Genomic DNA, 18,319 nt, shown 5'->3' on the forward strand with positions numbered 1-18,319 from the left:
TATTATTATTATTATTATTATGTAAACCTCATTAAGGCTTGTAATGTGATTTGTGGCTGTGGCAATTTCACAAAATTGGACATGTTTCTCATTTTGATTGGTGTTTTATGCTGTTTTAGTGTTTTGCATAGTTTTATCGCTCTGGTTTATGCTGTTAGCTCCGCTGCCTTAAGAAACAATTTTAAGAAAGCAAGGTCTTACTTTAAACTTCTTTCGGAACTCTTTCTCTTCTTTCTCCATCTTCTTGAGTTTCTGTGAATCACGGTCATCTGATTTGGCTCTCACAAAGCTCAGGGACTTCGCTATGCTGAAGTATCAGGTTGCAAAACAAAAGAAGAAGGGGAAAAAATCAAGATCGTCAATATAAAGATTAGGTATGTTTTTATTTTAAAGGTAAAGGTAAAGGGACCCCTGAACATTAGGTCCAGTTGTATCCGACTCTGGGGTTGCGGCGCTCATCTCACATTAATAGCCGAGGGAGCCGGCGTACAGCTTCCGGGCCATGTGGCCAGCATGACAAAGCCGCTTCTGGCGAACCAGAGCAGCGCACAGAAATGCCATTTACCTTCCTGCTGGAGCGGTACCTATTTATCTACTTGCACTTTGACGTGCTTTCGAACTGCTAGGTGGGCAGGAGCTGGGACCGAGCAGCGGGAGCTCACCCCGTCGTGAGGATTCGAACCGCTGACCTTCTGATCAGCAAGCCCTAGGCTCTGTGGTTTAACTCACAACGCCACCAGCGTCCGCTGTTTTTATTTTACAGGATGTCAATTAAAGCCTAGCCAAAGGACAAGCTACTGGTAATTAATTAAATAATTGATTAACCTTTTGTTAATAACATGGTTAGGTTTTTTTTTAAAAAAAAAATAACAATAATAAAACACCAAATGTGATGGAGGATTTCATCAAGAATGCAGTATGCATGGAACAGATATTTAAAATTTCCCTCCCCTTCAAGGCAATTAGTATTATGGGCCAGGAACTTTCACTGACCCGAACAGAAGGCGATTTTCTAATGATAAATCACAGTGAAGTGGCGGAGGGCATGTTTTACCAAGATCACAGTTTGTTTGTTTATTTCATAAAATTTACATAGTGCTTGATTGGGGGGGGAGGGAAGGGACCCTCAAAGTGCTTTCCAAAAAAAAAAAACACAAGACAATAAAAATCATCACTAAAAATCCACAACCACAATTTAAAGAGTACAAAAAAGGTAAAGCCACAATAGGATAAACTAAAGCAAATTAAAACTCATACAAACTTTCTGAACGTCTGGGTTTGCACAGTTGCAAAGAGAACTTTTACAGTGGTAACCTCAGGTTACATACGCTTCAGGTTACATACTCCGCTAACCCAGAAATAACGCTTCAGGTTAAGAACTTTGCTTCAGGATAAGAACAGAAATCGTGCTCTGGCGGCGCAGTGGCAGCGGGAGGTCCCATTAGCTAAAGTGGTGCTTCAAGTTAAGAACAGTTTCAGGTTAAGAACGGACCTCCGGAACGAATTAAGTATGTAACCAGAGGTACCACTGTAATCTTCCCTCTTCACCCTAAGCTGCGTCTGGTATTTAAAGTTCTAGAAACCTGCACTATAGCTGTGAATCATGTCACTTATAACACGTGTTGTGAGGCCCTTGAGTAACAGCAAACGGATCAGCACTTCCGCATCCCTCAGTAGGCCACTGCACACATCCTTTGCTTTATATGTTCACTCACCTAAGTTCTTTTGGTGGGGGAGGGAAGTCAGTTAGCTCTACATCATCATAGACATCACTGTCTCCAGAATCTAAAATCAGAAAGTGGTGGGTTGTTGTTGTTGTTGTTTTTTTAAAAAAATGAAAAATAATATATAACCATTGCAACTCAGGCCCCAAATATATAAAACACCAAATAAATAAAACCTCCTTCCCTACAAAGCCTCTCAGGAACTGCCCTCTCATAGGGCAGCCTCTTGGTTTGTCTGCCACCCTCAGATGGATGGCTCACAAAGCATTTTCTGCAGCAGCCCCTGAATTGTGGAAGTCCTTCTCACCACAGAGGTGCATTCATTGTACAGTTTTTGGCAAATGTTAAAGACTCACCTCTTTACCCTGTCGTTTGAAACCTGTGATGAATATTTTTAAGGCTGCCCTATTTTTGTGAGTGTATTTTCTATTCTAAGTTTTTAAACTCTTTCAAGCAGTGTTTTAAATTGTTGTAATCCACCCTGGGACTTTAGGGTGAAGGGTGTTAACATTAACAACAACATTGATTAATAATATAATGTTGCCTAATATAATGCATTTGTGTATGTTATCTCCCTCAATATATGCATTTTTATTCATACTTTACCTCGGAATTTGCATTTTTCATTAGGTAAAGGTAAAGGGACCCCTGACCATTAGGTCCAATTGTGGACGACTCTGGGGTTGCGGCGCTCATCTCGCTTTACTGGCTGAGGGAGCCGGCGTACAGCTTCCGGGTCATGAGCAGCGCATGGAAACGCTGTTTACTTTCCCGCCAGAGCGGTACCTATTTATCTACTTGCACTTTGACATGCTTTCGAACTGCTAGGTTGGCAGTTTACTTTACCTTGGAATTTGCATTTTTCATTACTTGGGTGCATAACTGCATTGCAAAGCTCAGAAGAATGCAAATTTCAAAGGATGGCCATGGTTCAGTTTACACATTGTTTTGGAAAGTATGCTTTGGGTAGGTTTGTTTTCAAATGCAAACTGGATCAAATATTTCCTGCATCCTTAGCAGCTAAGCCAAGGTTTGACTTGTTTTGTCTCCAAACATAGGATCATGGTTAATAATCCTAATCATAATCTGCAAATTTGTCCTATGCTCTGGCTTACCACAATGTGTGTGAAACCGGCCTATGTGTAGAATAAAGCTTCTGTTTGAGGATTATAGGAATTCAATCACAGCTTAATAATTGCTTCATGTTTTTGATCTTATTACTTACCCTTCCCCATTTGCTTTGCCGACAAAGTCCTGCTAGAAACAAACAAATAATAACTTTCATTAAGCATTGCAATCATACGATCAGTTCCTATCCCAGGATATAAATGATTATGGGATATGCCTGTGTACATCATGACAAAAGGATGAATAGTTGAAGCCACTTTATCTTGGAAAACAAAAACAAAGGGGTGGGTGGGTGTGCTTTCCTTCACATATTCAACTGCAACTAATTTGCTGTCCCTTAAATATGAGAAACTATAAACTGTTTGCCATGGGTAAGACTGGATCACATGAACAAAATTGCTAACAATGGGGGGGGGGGAGTTGGGCCATGACCTAGCTTTTCAGATATAGCTTTAACCAAAGACATTTAGGTGCCTGAGGCAGAATCCAGAGAAATCCCCACTTTCCATTGATCATGCGCCATGCTCTACCCAGGAAGTTCTTCTATGAAATAAATAGGAGACACACAAAGCCAACAGATCTGCCTACTTCCAACTCTGCCACCCGTAATGTCACCCTTAATCAGCCACCTGAGTTGGCCATCATACCTCGCCTCATTGTGAAGCTGTTTCTGCAAACAGGTACCTATGACTTGAGCTAAGAGGTATTCAAGGACAGAGCATGGCCCAACTTTGAAAAGGGATGTGGTGGTTTCATAGCTTTGGTTATCTGCCATGTGGTACGATTATGTGGCTGGTTAGGCTGCTGTGAGAAGCTGTTAGTAGCGCAGGATCAACACGTATATTAGCTATTAGTTTTAGTGAACCGGTTATTTTTCTTTCTTTCACAGCAGTCTCTTACGAGGAACCTCCATTATCTTCTGTCACACTGATTTTAGTTGCTGCCTCTCGTACACTTCTCTTGGGGAAATCTTTTCCCTTCAACAGATTCTTCAAAAGCCCACGGGGCCAGGAGTCACTCTTATCTTCACCATGTGGCACAGACCTTTGGAGTATGCACGCAGTTATCACATTGCAGAATGAAACGCAAGGTAGTTGAAATGACTTTGGGCTGGGGCATTGGATTCACATCAGCAGCAACAACAACAGCCCCCCCCCCAAATAAGGGCCTTCAAGTCCATTCATACTTGCATTTTTAGGACACCCTTTGCCAATCAGGTGCCCTCTGACTGGTTTGGACTACAAATCCCATCAGTTCTGGCCAGTATGCCAGTGCTGGCTGGGACTGATGGGAAGTGTAGTCCAAAACATCCAGAAAGCACCAGGTTGGCAAAGGTTGCTTTAGAAGAACATCTCAGGGCACCACCACCGTATTGTTATAAATTTAAATGCTACACCTCCTAAATCCTAGAAATTGATAAATGCTAGGATTTTGACTGTTTGGGATACAGAGGGAGAATACAAGCTGCAGAGGAATTCCTGAGCTAGCTTACCGGTATGCAGAGCAACCTGACTGAGCTAGGGCCATCAAAGAACAACAGAGGTCCATTTGCAATACAAGAGAACTCCTTCCCCCCTGCCTTGAGGTGTGAACCAATACAGGGGTTTGAAAGGTTACCAAGGGAACCGTATGCTTGAGGTGACAGGAGAAGGGAGTCTGGGAGCAAGGGTTGCTGGGAGGAAGAAGGGTGGTTGGCTGTGGGGTACAAGCGCTGCTGTGGGGTACAAGTCCCTCTTGAAAGAAACATGCTGTAAGATCTGGAATACCTCCTTGCAGACTGAAGGAGTAAATAGGCGAATAAATAATATTTATTAAAGCTACGACTGTCTCCACCGTGTCTCAGTTCTCCAAAGGGCCGCAGACTCTGGGTGAGTTCCTGGAACCCCATGGGCTCTTTGCCACCACTCGGCAGAGAGAGGGGGAGGCACCCAACTTTTGAAACAGCATGAGGTGTGAGCCTCATACAAACACAGCTGGACCAAGTTCTTAGTACATGGACCTCCTGAACTGCCCTGTGGGTCTAATCTGTGATCCCAGGAGCAGAGCAATTCACCAGCATCAGTGTGGATTTCTATGGAGGGTGAATATATAAAGAATGGATAACTAGGGTCTAAAGAGTCAGATGTGCCACACAAACATCTGTCCATGCTTCAGATTCTGGCTTTACTGGCTTCTGCTTGAGACTTAAAGAAGTTGAAAAAGGCTATGCCTTAATACAATCCATGTGAAGGAGATGAAAACAGTAAAGACTCATTAAAACAACACCCAGAGCAATTAATTCCGTGGTAAAAACATTATCTCCACACCCTTCTAAGACACACTCCCTACCCAGCTGATACCATTTTATCATGCATTAATCAAGGACTAATATTTTTATCATGAGATAATCTTTTAAACACGAACTAAACAAGAATTCTCCATCTGCTTTTCATTATTTTGTTGGCTTTTAATGTGTACCTTGTTTGTGTATCATCATCGCCCTCGATCCCATCATAAACGTCATCAGAGGGAGGAGGAGGAGGGAATCCTGTTAAAAAAAATTTTTTAAGGCAAAAGCAGGGCAGTATTATTATCACTACTACTTTGATTATTATTGTTTCAGTTTATTTCGCCTAATGCAAACTGTCTCTAGGCTACTTACCTCCAAAATGCACATAAAGTAAAACAAAACATTAATACTGAAATTATCAATAATAAGAACAACAAGAACAAGCCTCAACGGTATGTACTGCTTCTATTGAAAAAACCAGGAGATAGTGTTTGCACTATTTCATTTACAGCTTCCTTCATCCCTGAGAATTGGCCATGCTGGCTGGTGAGAATGGGATTTGGAGTCCAACAACCTCTGGAGAGCATGGCTTTCCCATTCTTGCTTTAGCAGGAGGACAAGCCTTTCTGGATCATCTTGGTGCTGATGGGGGAGCAGGGATGGAAGGGAAGATACTAAGAAAGTTGTAGCTTTGATTTGCTAATCTTGAAAGTGGCATTGACCTTACAGGATTGGTTTAGAAATGAATATTGAAGGAGGAAGTATGAAGGCTTGGGGACTGTTATTTTTCTTTGACTATATATATAGCTTCTCTGCTGATTGCTGGTAGATATCACAAACCCTGGTCATACCTCAATTGATACCTTTGGAAGTAGTTAAAAGATGGGTCCCATGTCCCACAAACCCCAAAATTTGGATAGATAGGAACAGCAGAACTTACCTCCTGCAGTACTTTGACTTCCACTTTGGCCACGAGAAAACAAAAGGAGGGGAAATGGTTGAAGTCAAAGGAGAAAACAGTGCAATAAATAATGCAGTTTTTAACATACTTGCTTGGGAGTAAGCCCCATTGAACATGGTGGGACTTACATCCAAAGAACACACACACATATATAGGAATGCACTGAAAAGTCCATGTTTCCCCACCCACCCACCCACCCAAATGTCTGCAATATTCTAGAACCCACATAAAGCCAGGTAATTGCCTAGGAAATGGCAAATGTGATTCAAACTGGTAACTCGTGAATAGATAAATAAGGTATCAATTGCTTTGCTGGATCAGGCCTGTTGTCAGGGGTGTCCTCCAGCTCTTGCTGGGACTCACACCATCCTTTCCAGTTAGCTATGCAGACTGGGGCTGATGGAGTTGTAGTCCAGAAATATATTGAGGACACCCCTGGTCTTTATAGCCTAGAATTCTGTCTCAAGTTGCGGCCAGCCAGGCACCCCAATGAAGCTCATATCTATTGCTTTATGTTTGTCCTGTGCACCTTCACACTGCCACTATGGAATGGATTAGGAATAAGTGACAGTGACTTAAGACTGCTTCACTGATATAACCTCCTAACCTTCCTAGTCTTTGGAATAGTTTGTGGAGGGCTTGCTTCAAGGGCCTTCTTTCTGAGAGGTAAGACTTAATGGCATCTGTGATATGGCTTTCTTGGTGGTGGCACCAGTGTTGGGAATACCTCCCCTGAGGAAGTTCACTGGGACCCTGCAATATGGGGTTTCAGATGTGCTATTAAAATGGTAAAAGCCATTTATGAATTTTGGAATAGTATATATGAAAATTTGAAAAAAATGTTGAAAATTACATTTGGGAAAAAACCTGAAATATTTCTATTAAGTATGACCCCTGAGAATATTCCTGAAGACAGAAAAAACATCCTTCTGTACGCATGTGCCACAGCTAGGATACTTATAGCTAAAACCTGGAAAGGAGAAAAAATACCAACAGTCCAAGAATGGCAAATTAAGCTAATAGAATATATGAATTTAGCAAGGATGACAGCAGCAATAAGAGATATACAAAAACAGAAAACAAAAGCGGAATGGAAATATGTGGAAGAATATTTAAAAAAAGAAGGTTTGAAAACGGAACTAATGATTTGCTTAGATTAAGTTACGCACGTGGGAGATTTAACTTATATATATATATATTGTTGCTGTTTTTTGTTCGTTTGTAAGAATGAGAGTAACTAAATTATCAGTTAGAGTAATGAAATGAGTATTATACTAAGAAAACCGTTGTAGAAGCAATATGAAGTCATATTTTAAAGTTGATGTATAATTTGAAAGAGATTATTGTAAATTTATGTTTATTATTTGTGCGTTGAAAGATTTAATGTTTCGTTTTGTTTTATGTTTGAAATCCTTTTTTTAAAGAAACACAAATTTAATAAAGACTTATTTTAATATTAAAAATAAATTAAAATAAAATAAAATAAAATAAAATGGTAAAAGCCATTAGACAGACACTTCATCTGAAACTTTTGTGGGTAGTGCTATTGCTTTCTTTCCCCATGCCTGCCTGACATTATTTTTAATGTTTAGACTTGCTTTCTTTCTATACGCTTTATACTTCTTCATTTTTTGTTATGTCTACAGTTTCTTATATGTTGCCTTGGACAGATGAGCAATCAAGAAAAGCCACTGTGATGAGGATAGATTGTTGGGACTTCCTACCAGCAATACCCGAGTTCAAATCACAACACTCAGCAAAAAGGCATATTGGTTCACCTTGGTCAATCTCTCTCTCAGACTAACCTACCTTGCAGGGTTACTGTGAGGATAAAAAGTAGGGGGATAATGTAACCCTCCAGAGCTTTTTGGAGATGGTGGCGTAAACAATCTAATGCAGTAGTGATTGGTGGGGCGTTGGCACTCACTTGACCTCCTGTCACTGACCAGGAGGGAGAAGCCACAAGGTGCAAACACAGCAGCAGCGTTGATCTGGCGCTCACACATTTGCCCCACACTGCCCTTGGAACTGACACTGCTGTTGAGAGGTCAGGTAAGTGCTACTACCTTGCCCTAGGGGACACAAGCGGCGCTGTGGTCTAAACCACTGAGCCTCTTGGGCTTGCCCATCGAAAGGTCGGCGGTTCAAATCCCCACGATGGAGTGAGCTCCCGTTGCTCGGTCCCTGCTCCTGCCAACCTAGCAGTTCGAAAGCACATCAAGTGCAAGTAGATAAATAGGTACCCCTGTGGTGGGAAGGTAAACGGCGTTTCCGTGCGTTCTGACTTCTGTCAAGGTGTTCCGTTGTGCCAGAAGCAGTTTAGTCATGCTGGCCACATGACCTGGAAAGCTGTCTGTGGACAAACGCCAGCGTGCAACCCCATAGTCGCCGTTGACTGGACTTAACTGTCCAGGGGTTCTTTCCCTGTACTGCCTTGCCCTGCAGACCACTACTAATCTAAAGGTAATGTAACAATAACTTCATTTAAAAAAATTACAATAAATGTTCACCTTACTAATGGTAAACAACCACTTCCTCATCACTTCCTGTTCTGATGAATGGTGGGCTAGATTGCACTGCAAGCCACACTAGAACTGGACACAGGTGTGGCCATCCCTTTCGACATACCTGCTGACGCTATCCTGTTCCCCGACATCGTCATACACTTCCTGGTCACTGTCTGGCTGCCTCAGTTGAATGTTAACAGAAGGTCGTGGCTTTCGCTTTAACGAATCATAGTCAATTTCCACCATGGTTGTTTTAATGTAGCCATCTAAAAAGCAAAAGCCCAATACATTTCATGACTAAGATGCAGCTGTTTTATTTTAAACTTTGTAGCAATGCATCATAAGGGCTGCATTAGAAAACAAAATGAAAACACCCTTTAAAAACCACTGTGCAATATAGAATGGTGTTCATTGCATGGTGTGCAATTTTTTAAAATCAAATTGCTGTTTGTTTCCTTGTTGTGCAGGTTTTAAGTATTTTAACGAATATACAGATATGTCTTCAAGGGCCAAGAATTGTGTACTAGCAACATTTCAAATACTCCGAATGGTGAGTGAACCCAAATTTTCTGATCAGAATAAATCACTTTGATTAAACATATTAAAGTAAGTTCACTTAAATTTGCATAATTTATACCTACAGGAGCCTCTTGACCTTCCCAGCCACTTCCCCTCTGGATTGTCAGTGATGCGGATGATTTCGATTTTATCTCCTTGCTTCAACGTCAGATCGTTCTTCCCTCCTTTGAAGTCTGTGCAAGCTCGGGCCTGGTGAATGACTTCAATGGGGCCCACTAGCTACACAGAAGTAGGAGAAGAAATGAGTGTAAATCAGCATTACACATATGGTCAGGATTAATACTGTACAAGAGAAGGGGGGGGGGAACAGGCATGGACAAACCACAACTGACAAATTGGAGTCGGGACCTCGGGTGAGGAACCTTTTTCAGCCCGGGGGTTGCATTCCCTCCCTGCCAACCTTCTGGTTGACCATGTGTCCGTGGTGGGCAGGACCAGAATCAAATAGTGGGTATGGCCAGATGCACAATCTGATTCTTATACACAATTCCAGATTTGATTCCAGATGCACAGAAGTCAGAGTTGTGTACAGGCAAGCAAGACGCATTATCGCAATCGTGTCTACTTGAGGGCACAAAGAAGTGTCAGTCAGGGAAACAAGATGTAGCCTAAGGAGAATTGAGTCTTGATGCTAAGTAGAGAGGACTGGAGACCCACATTCAACCCCTGGACCTGCTATTCCCCATCACCGTTTCAGACTTTTATGCAATGGAATTATAAAGACACTAAGGACTCAGTATTTGATTCTTTAAAATTAAAGATTGGCAATTGTCTATTATTTTTAATGCATGGCATTATCTTCTTGTTACACAAGTCTGCAAAAACAACCTTGGCTGGAAAACGGAAGTGTTCCTCATTGATCATTAATGAGAAATGGTATGAAAGATATCTGAAATCAACTTGCAATGGAGAAGGGAACATATCAGATCAATGCCATGGCAAGTTCTACTTAGGGGTTTTGTAATATGACTTCTATTAACTGAATTGGTGATGCCAATATTTCCCATGTAATACCTCTATAAGGAGCTACAGAACTTATATGCATCTGAATTAATTTTCTGAGAACGGTATAACCAGTCATTGATAATTTGTTTGTAGCTAATTGTTAAGCTTTCAATATACATTTGCTTGTTATAGACATAGAACTTAAAATAAACAGCAGTCAAAGCAAGCTCCTAGACACATTTGCTTATTAAGATGAGGCAATGCGGGTGGTGCTGTGGTCTAAACCACTGAACCTCTTGGACTTGCCGATCAGAAGGTTGGTGGTTCGAATCCACACAACAGGGTGAGCTCCCATTGCTCTGTACCAGCTCCTGCCTACCTAGCAATTCGAAAGGATGCCAGGGCAAGTAGATAAATAGGTACCACTGTGGCGGGAAGGTAAACGGCTTTTCCGTGCGCTCTGGTTTCCGTCACAGTGTTCCGTTGCACCAGAAGCGGTTTAGTCATGCAGGCCACATAACCTGGAAAGCTGCCTGTGGACAAACGCTGGCTCCCTCGGCCTGAAAGCGAGATGATCGCTGCAACCCCATAGTCACCTTTGAATGGACTTAACCATCCAGGGGTCCTTTACCTTTACCTTTTATCTATTAAGATGACTGTTGACATCAATGGGCTTTATATCTCAGCAGAACTGCAAAGTATCAGGCTGTGTGAGTGCCTTCACATGCACCAGTTGCAACTTGTTTCCCACTGAAGTGGGTTGCAATTCAGCATTGCTAGTTCCAACTACATGCTTTAAATATCTTGGCATGAATGCTCAGCTCCAAATCCTCCATTCAGACTTTAAGGTTTGCACTCAAATAAAATAGCAAAAGGGTCAAATGGATAGGGATGGGCAAATCTGTTTATTTTTTCTAATATTAAATTCAGTTTTCCACATTTCCATATCAGTTTGCAAATAATAATAATAATAATAATAATAATAATAATAATGTCCCATGGAAGTTCACCAGCATTTTAGTACAAATTTATCCTAATGCTCACCTTTTTGTATGTAATTTTGCCCAAATGCATGCATTTTTGCAAAGCAATTTTCCCCTACTAGAATGCATTTTTTAATGTTAATTTCACTAGTGCATGCATTTATACGCACTCTTTACTGTAGTGTATATATTTTTCACACATTAGTCTCCTGGAGAATTACACGGCAAGATTTCAAGATTTAGTGCAAATTTTGAAGGGAGGCTGTCTCAGTTTGCTTGCTGTTTCAGAAAGTGCGAATTAAATAGGTTCACCTGTAAATGTGAACTGAACTGAATTTATCCCCCATCTCTACAAACAGAGTATCTTTAACAATGCTAAAGGATAATGTATTTGTTTTCATTAAAGTTTTTTTTTAAAAAATAAATAAATTGCTAGTTTAAGCCTTACTTTGAACTTCTTCCTGATGTCCTGCTCTTTTTTCTCTTTCTCTTTTTGTTCTTTCTCCGATTTCTTCCTTTCTTCCTTCTCCTTTTTCCTTTCATCATCTCTAGATGCAGGTCTGTGAAATAAAAAGTGATTGATACTCAACTCAACAAACTACAGAGGACAAACATCTGTGCCTCTTTCACTTCTCTTGTAAGATGACCATATTAGGAGCCATGTGCTCAATGGTTGCTGTTGGTTGGATCTAAGCTTAGCTGTCCACAAATGGAAGAGCTCCTTCCATGTGCAGAAGGCCTTTGACCCAACGTTTGGAGCCTGCTGGAATCATAGAATGGTAGAGTTGGAAGGGACCATGAGGGTCACCTAGTCCACCAGCCCCCCTGCAATGCAGGAATCTTTTGTCGAACATAGGAAGATCAATTTCTGGCTGGTGCCCTCCTACACCATTCCAGAGTGCCCACAAACCCTTAGGAGAAGAGTTTTAGAAGCTACAAGGGAGATAAAGCCAAAGCCACTTTTACTCTTCCCTCTTCTGCTGCTGGAAGCGAAGTCTGGATCCAAGCCAATACCTTCTCAAACTAGCCCAGATGTTGCAGGACAGCAGCTTCCAACATCCCTGATTGACCATATTGGCTGATGGGAACTGTACTCAAAACATCTGATGGACAACATCTGACTTACCAGTAGATGATAAAGCTGCAGATTCAGGTTTTGGATCTTTTGTCCACGGTTATGCAATGGTGTCTGCTATATACTCTCAGGTCCTCTTACTCTGTTTATGTTTTGCCTCTCTGTCACTTCAGTTGTGGGATCCCGATAATCAGAGAACTGCCATTATCTGCAGAGCTGCATATTTCTTACCTCATTTCGTTTATATCTTCATATGTCTCCCCTTCACTGTTGAAACTCTATAAAGAAAAAAGTGAAAGAAATGAATGAGAAAGGGAAAATTATATTAATGAATGAGAAAGGGGAAATTGTATGTGTCATTTCATTATTTCAAAACCAATTTGTTGTATGAAATAAGGTCTTCCTTAGAGCTTGACCATTCAGCTATTTAAAAATATCAAATATTGCCCAGACTGTAGCCATTTCCTGGTGTTTGTTCTGGGTATAACGAACACATGAATGTCACTGAGTTGCATCTACTGCCACAACTTCTCACTCACCATGAGCCATTCATTGCAGTCCTTTACACTCTCCTTTCAGCTAAGCCTTTCCAGAGACTACAAACAGAGCAAGTCCGTCAAGCACTTTGTAGACTGGGGTAGGGGGTAGGAGAAACCTATGGCCCTCCAAATGCTGCTGGACTACAAGTCCCATCATCTCCGGCCACTGGCAATGCTGGCTGTGGCTGATGGGAGTTGCTGTCCAGTAACATCTGGAGAACCACAGGTTCCTCAACCCTGTGGAAGACCACAACACATGTTCTGCAGCCCTTGCTTGGTTTATGGGTCACAAGTTGCGTACCCAAATTAAGATGTGTTGATCCAGTGACAAATTAATGTCCCCACTGCTTATTACTATTAATGATCACTTCTTTGATTTATAACCCACCTTCGCCCTTAAGGTCCCAGGGCGTGAAACATCCATATCAAAATAATAATTAAATAATGCAAAACATTAAAATGTTAAAACCCAATGCAGATATCCTCCCATGGCACCCCTCTGCATTCATGAAAGAGAGTTGTGCTGCATTTATGTATGTTGTGAATGGTGATACTGACCTCATCTGCATCCCCATTTCCTGAAGAATCAAAAGGCAAACATTGATTGTTAATTTTCTGTTGCAGGGAAGATTTTGTATATAATATAATAATATCCGTATATAATAAAAGGGTAGAAAGTCTATGGATTGCCCTCTAAACAAAAAGTGTTGGGCAAAAGACGGCGTTGCCTAGGACAAAGTTGGATATTTCTACTGGCGAGAATTTTTGTCTAACTCAAATACAGATTATGCCATATATTTATAGTGCTCAGTATCTTTCCACATAAAGCTAAATATATGGCATAATCTATATTTGATCAAAACTGAAATTAAATTGTAGCAGAAGAATATACTTCGTGCCAGCTGCTTATCTGCTATAGTTTGCACCTCAAGCACCACAACTTGATTTTAATTCCCCCGTTTCTGACTAAATACTGAAAACAAACTATATATCATGTTATGTATTACATGCTATAAATACATGGCATAAGGTTTATATATACTGCATATTATGCTATACCATTATAAATTATACTCTGTATAAATAAAGAAGTGTGCATGCACACGAAAGCTCATACCAAGAACAAACTCAGTTGGTCTCTAAGGTGCTACTGGAAAGACTTTTTGATTTTGTTTTGACTATGGCAGACCAACACGGCTACCCACCTGTATCTGTATAAATACTATTTGTTTAACTTTCTCATTATCTGTATTTTATCAATGCATTTATATCACTGTGACTGCTGCTATTATTATTAGTATTATTATTATTAGATTTTGACAGTTATGGCTTCTTGCAAGGAATTCTGAGTATTGTAGTTGGGCAAGGTCTATGTATATTCAGGATTTTCTTTTGGGAGATCCCTAGCTCCTTCTCACAGAAATTCAGTGTTATTAGGGTTACCTGGGAAGAGGGAGTAATGATATAGGTTTATAGAACATTCTGATCCATAAGGCCATATTGCAGCAGCAGCCACCACCGCCATCCTATATAGCAGCAGTGGGAAAATCAGGCCCACCTTGTGGCATTTGGGCCACAAGGTCATTTAGACCAGTTATGCCTGCCTTCACTGCACTAATTAGCTAATCAGTGGTGCCAGCAAAGCCCTGTGCCAATGTCTGTGTACTGGAATTTGCCAGCCCCAACAACCAGCTGTTTGTTGGCACTTTGTGGGCTGTGACTTTGTTCACATAGTTTAATTTCATGTCATGCAGGCAAAACTGGGTCACCTGACATCACCAGGGGGTTGACAGGTGGGGGAGATAAGTTATCCTTATATGCCCAAAGTGGCACCATCCACGCACAAACAGGAGGCATTGGCAGATCTGAAGAAACCCCCTAGGTTCTCAGAAGTACTAGGGGAAAAGCCTCTCCAAAAAACAAACCCACCAGTCTGATAAGGACTGAGCATGGATGGAGGGCATGAAATTGCTGAATGGGCTGCCTGTAAGGGAGAGGCAGTAATAGAAAACAGTGGAAGAAAACAGTGGAAGAGGAATAGAGTATAGTGGGGAAGGGGGTGGCTGGCACCTGAACAGGAGCACTCCACATCTTAACGCTTTCTCGCAGTTCCAACTTACAAGTTTTCTAATGCCCGTCTTAACAAAAATGGATTAGCCTCTTACCTCCAAACTCAACATCATCATAGCTTTCTTCATTGTCCCTATGAAAAGAAAAAGGTGAACAGGTTCAAAGAGAAAAAAAGATACAGCTGCAATTCCCGTAACACTCTTTTGACTGAAAGCCAACCCATCAGAGAAGTTTTATGAAGCCTATGGACCGGATTCAACTGGTTCTGTTGGCAGAAGCTGGGACAAGTGCACCTTCTAATGAAATTAGGTTTTCCCATTCCTCCATGTCATGAATTCTGCTCCATATTGATCCAGAGCAGACCCCCAAGGTATAGTTAGCAGACTAAAAACATAAAACACAATGCAGGATTCCCAATAATAACTCAGAAGCATGAGCTTTACATTCACAAATCCAACATCTTCAGGGTTGTTACAGTCCAGAAGAAATCCAGCTGCGGCACTTAACTTAAACTTACAATAAGACTGAAACCTTAGCACTTAAGCATACTACGGTATGTACAGTACAGTGGTATCTTGGTACTCGAACAGCTTGGCTCCCGAACAAATCGGCTCCCGAACGCCGCAAACCCAGAAGTAATGTGTTCTGGTTTGCGAACATTTTTCGGAAGCCGGACATCCAACACAGCGTCCGCTTGGGTGCAGGAAACTCCTGCAGCCAATTGGAAGCCGTGCCTTGGTTTTCAAACAGCTTGGGGAATTGAACCTGTTCCCGGAAGAGATTAAGTTTGAGAACCGAGGTACCACTGTAGCCTACTGACCACCACACCAGAAGGAAGAACAGAAAGTGAAACCCAGGCTCCTTCTGGCCTATTATTATAGTCAGGATGTATACAAATAACACAACCGTGACAGTATTCAATCGTGTGTGTATATATATATATATATATACACATACACACACACAACCAGAGGGGATATAATCCATAACACGTACAAATGTATCAAAAGAGGCAATTAAGATTCCTGTCTGTTGTTTGTTGCTATTATTATAGTCAGCATGACCTTGAATGAAAGAAATAACAGAACCAGTTTGAACCAGCTGTTCAGCTTCTCTGAAGGAATAATTGAAACATCAGGAACTTTCTGTTTGTTTCTAGGCAGAATAGAAGCTTGCTTATTAGCTAGAAACTTCTAGCTTCAACCAGCTTGTATCACACAGAGAAGCTTCCAGAACCTTCTTGAATTAATTAGCATAGGAAAGATCTCTGCACTTTAAACCAGTACTTTCTATACCCCAAAATGCAAACCTGACACCCCCACAGATGTAGCCCCCACAGATCCCAAGGAGTCCTAAGTAAAGGAATATAGGCCTGCAGTCTTAATAAGTTTGAATCTGACACCTTTCCCTGGTAGGTTTTATTTTCTTTTTTCCTAACCGCTGTAGCGACAGCAAGAAATCCGGCAAGCAATGTTTCACACACTACAGCACTTCCATGCTGTTGAAATTCTGTCTGCCACTGCTGCACTAAAGTAGGGGAGGGAAACCCTTGCCAGTCCAAGGGCCATCAGGGCAACCTTCTGAAGGCAACTTGCCAATGGCGGGAGAGGGCAGAGGCAAAAAGGGGTGCAGAGCAACAGGAGCTCACTCCATCACGGGGATTCGAACCGCCAACCTTCCAATCTGCAAACCCAAGAGACCCAGTGGTTTAGACCACAGCGCCACCCGTGTCCCTTGACTGTGTCAAAGGATAGCATCCTGGTCACAAAGCAGCAAAAGAAAACAAGGGGCATGATGAGAGCCAAAGACAAGGTACTTCAGGATGACTGTACGGGGAAGACACTTCGATAGATGTGAGATCAATTCAGAAGCTCCCTCGTTCCCCGTGAAATGAGAGCAGAATGTAACCACACACACACACACACACACACACACACACACACACACACACCGAGCACAGATTTCACATTCATTTACAGAGAGACATACCTGGGCTTGATGTTTCTTGGGGGAAGAACTGGAGCTTGTGCTGATGGATGGGAAGCTGATGGAGGAGGTGGTGGAGGCAGCTGGGTGGTGGTTTGCAGGGTCGAAACAGGTGGTGGAAGTGCAGGGGCTAAACCTGCCACATGGGGTTTGCTGGAGCCTGCAAGGAAATAAAAAGATATAATATTTAAGGGGGAAATCACAAGAAGTTCCATTTTTATACACAGGAGGAACCTAGCATTGCAATTTGCATGAAGGGGACAGATAGGGGAGGTTGAATCTGTCTATTTCAGTTTCTCTCGCTTTCTCTCTCTTTTTCAGTCGTCTTCTCATTTCCACAGCAATTTGCAGTTTGATTTTAAAACAACAGCAACTTACCATGGGAACTTTAGAAAGTGCATGTTTGCACATCGGTGTTTCTTAAAAAATAAAAAAAGTTCCCAAATTGCTTAATTATAACAACATCCACTTCCTACTGCATCTGCAGAAGTTTCCTTTTTCTTGCATGCTACTTAAAACGCAGACTCCTGTATTTCGTTGCCATCTTGCTAGATGTAGGTCTTTCAATGCTGGTAGCTGGCATCTGCTGCATGTCTTATATATAGGTGTGAGTGTGTGCCATAGAAAGAGCAATGATTTGGATCTCCCTGCATTTTCATTTTTTACTTTAATGCAGTTGTAGGGGACTTTGAGTGGAGCAATGACGTTCAATCCTTCCCTGTTCTTTTCCAGCTTGATTCCCATAAGCTGTTTTCAGACCTGGTGTCTGGGATGGAGCACGGCAAAGGCTATATACATACAATAATGTATCAATGTAAAACGAAAAGCAATCAAATCGTACATCAAGGAGGAAATGCCAAGGGACAGAGATAAGCCTTCCTTAAAACAGGACGAAAAGGAGACAACTGAGTATTCAATGTGCCAAAGATCCATACATAAGGAGTTTAGTAAGTGAACTGATTGGTTCAAAATTGGGAAAGGAGTACGTCAAGGCTGTACATTGTTTCCCTGATAATTTAACTTATGCACAGAATTTATCATGCGAAAGGCTGGACTGGATGAATCCCAAACCGGAATTAAGATTGCCGGGAGAAATATCAACAACCTGAGATATGCTGATGACACAACCTTGATGGCAGAAAGTGAAGAGGAACTAAAGAACCTTTTAATGAGGGTGAAAGAGGAGAGCGCAAAATATGGCCTGAAGCTCAACATAAAAAAAACTAAGATCATGGCCACTGGTCCCATCACCTCCTGGCAAATAGAAGGGGAAGAAATGGAGGCAGTGAGAGATTTTACTTTCTTGGGCTCCATGATCACTGCAGATGGTGACAGCAGTCACGAAATTAAAAGACACCTGCTTCTTGGGAGGAAAGCAATGACAAACCTAGACAGCATCTTAAAAGGCAGAGACATCACCTTGCTGACAAAGGTCCGAATAGTTAAAGCTATGGTTTTCCTAGTAGTAATGTACAGAAGTGAGAGCTGGACCATAAAGAAGACTGATCGCCGAAAAATTGATGCTTTTGAATTATGGTGCTGGAGGAGACTCT

At 41.6% G+C, this 18,319-nt stretch overlaps 1 protein-coding gene across 1 annotated transcript in view; it reads right to left on the bottom strand.

Moving 5' to 3' along the window:
* Positions 1-18,319, bottom strand: part of FYB1 (FYN binding protein 1) — a 47,750-nt gene that overhangs the window by 12,277 nt on the left and 17,154 nt on the right. Inside the window, exons 3-15 of the mRNA XM_033164489.1 lie at positions 16,770-16,926; positions 14,876-14,913; positions 13,269-13,288; positions 12,403-12,449; positions 11,545-11,656; positions 9,231-9,387; positions 8,711-8,855; positions 6,062-6,084; positions 5,310-5,379; positions 3,753-3,896; positions 2,950-2,978; positions 1,716-1,785; positions 202-307 (exon numbers count right to left, since the gene is read on the bottom strand). Coding sequence (XP_033020380.1) covers positions 202-307; positions 1,716-1,785; positions 2,950-2,978; positions 3,753-3,896; positions 5,310-5,379; positions 6,062-6,084; positions 8,711-8,855; positions 9,231-9,387; positions 11,545-11,656; positions 12,403-12,449; positions 13,269-13,288; positions 14,876-14,913; positions 16,770-16,926 — 1,118 coding nt within the window. The remainder of the gene's footprint in view (positions 1-201; positions 308-1,715; positions 1,786-2,949; positions 2,979-3,752; positions 3,897-5,309; positions 5,380-6,061; positions 6,085-8,710; positions 8,856-9,230; positions 9,388-11,544; positions 11,657-12,402; positions 12,450-13,268; positions 13,289-14,875; positions 14,914-16,769; positions 16,927-18,319) is intronic.

This window comes from Lacerta agilis, chromosome 11, assembly GCF_009819535.1.
Source record: "Lacerta agilis isolate rLacAgi1 chromosome 11, rLacAgi1.pri, whole genome shotgun sequence".
Taxonomy (NCBI): domain Eukaryota; kingdom Metazoa; phylum Chordata; class Lepidosauria; order Squamata; family Lacertidae; genus Lacerta; species Lacerta agilis.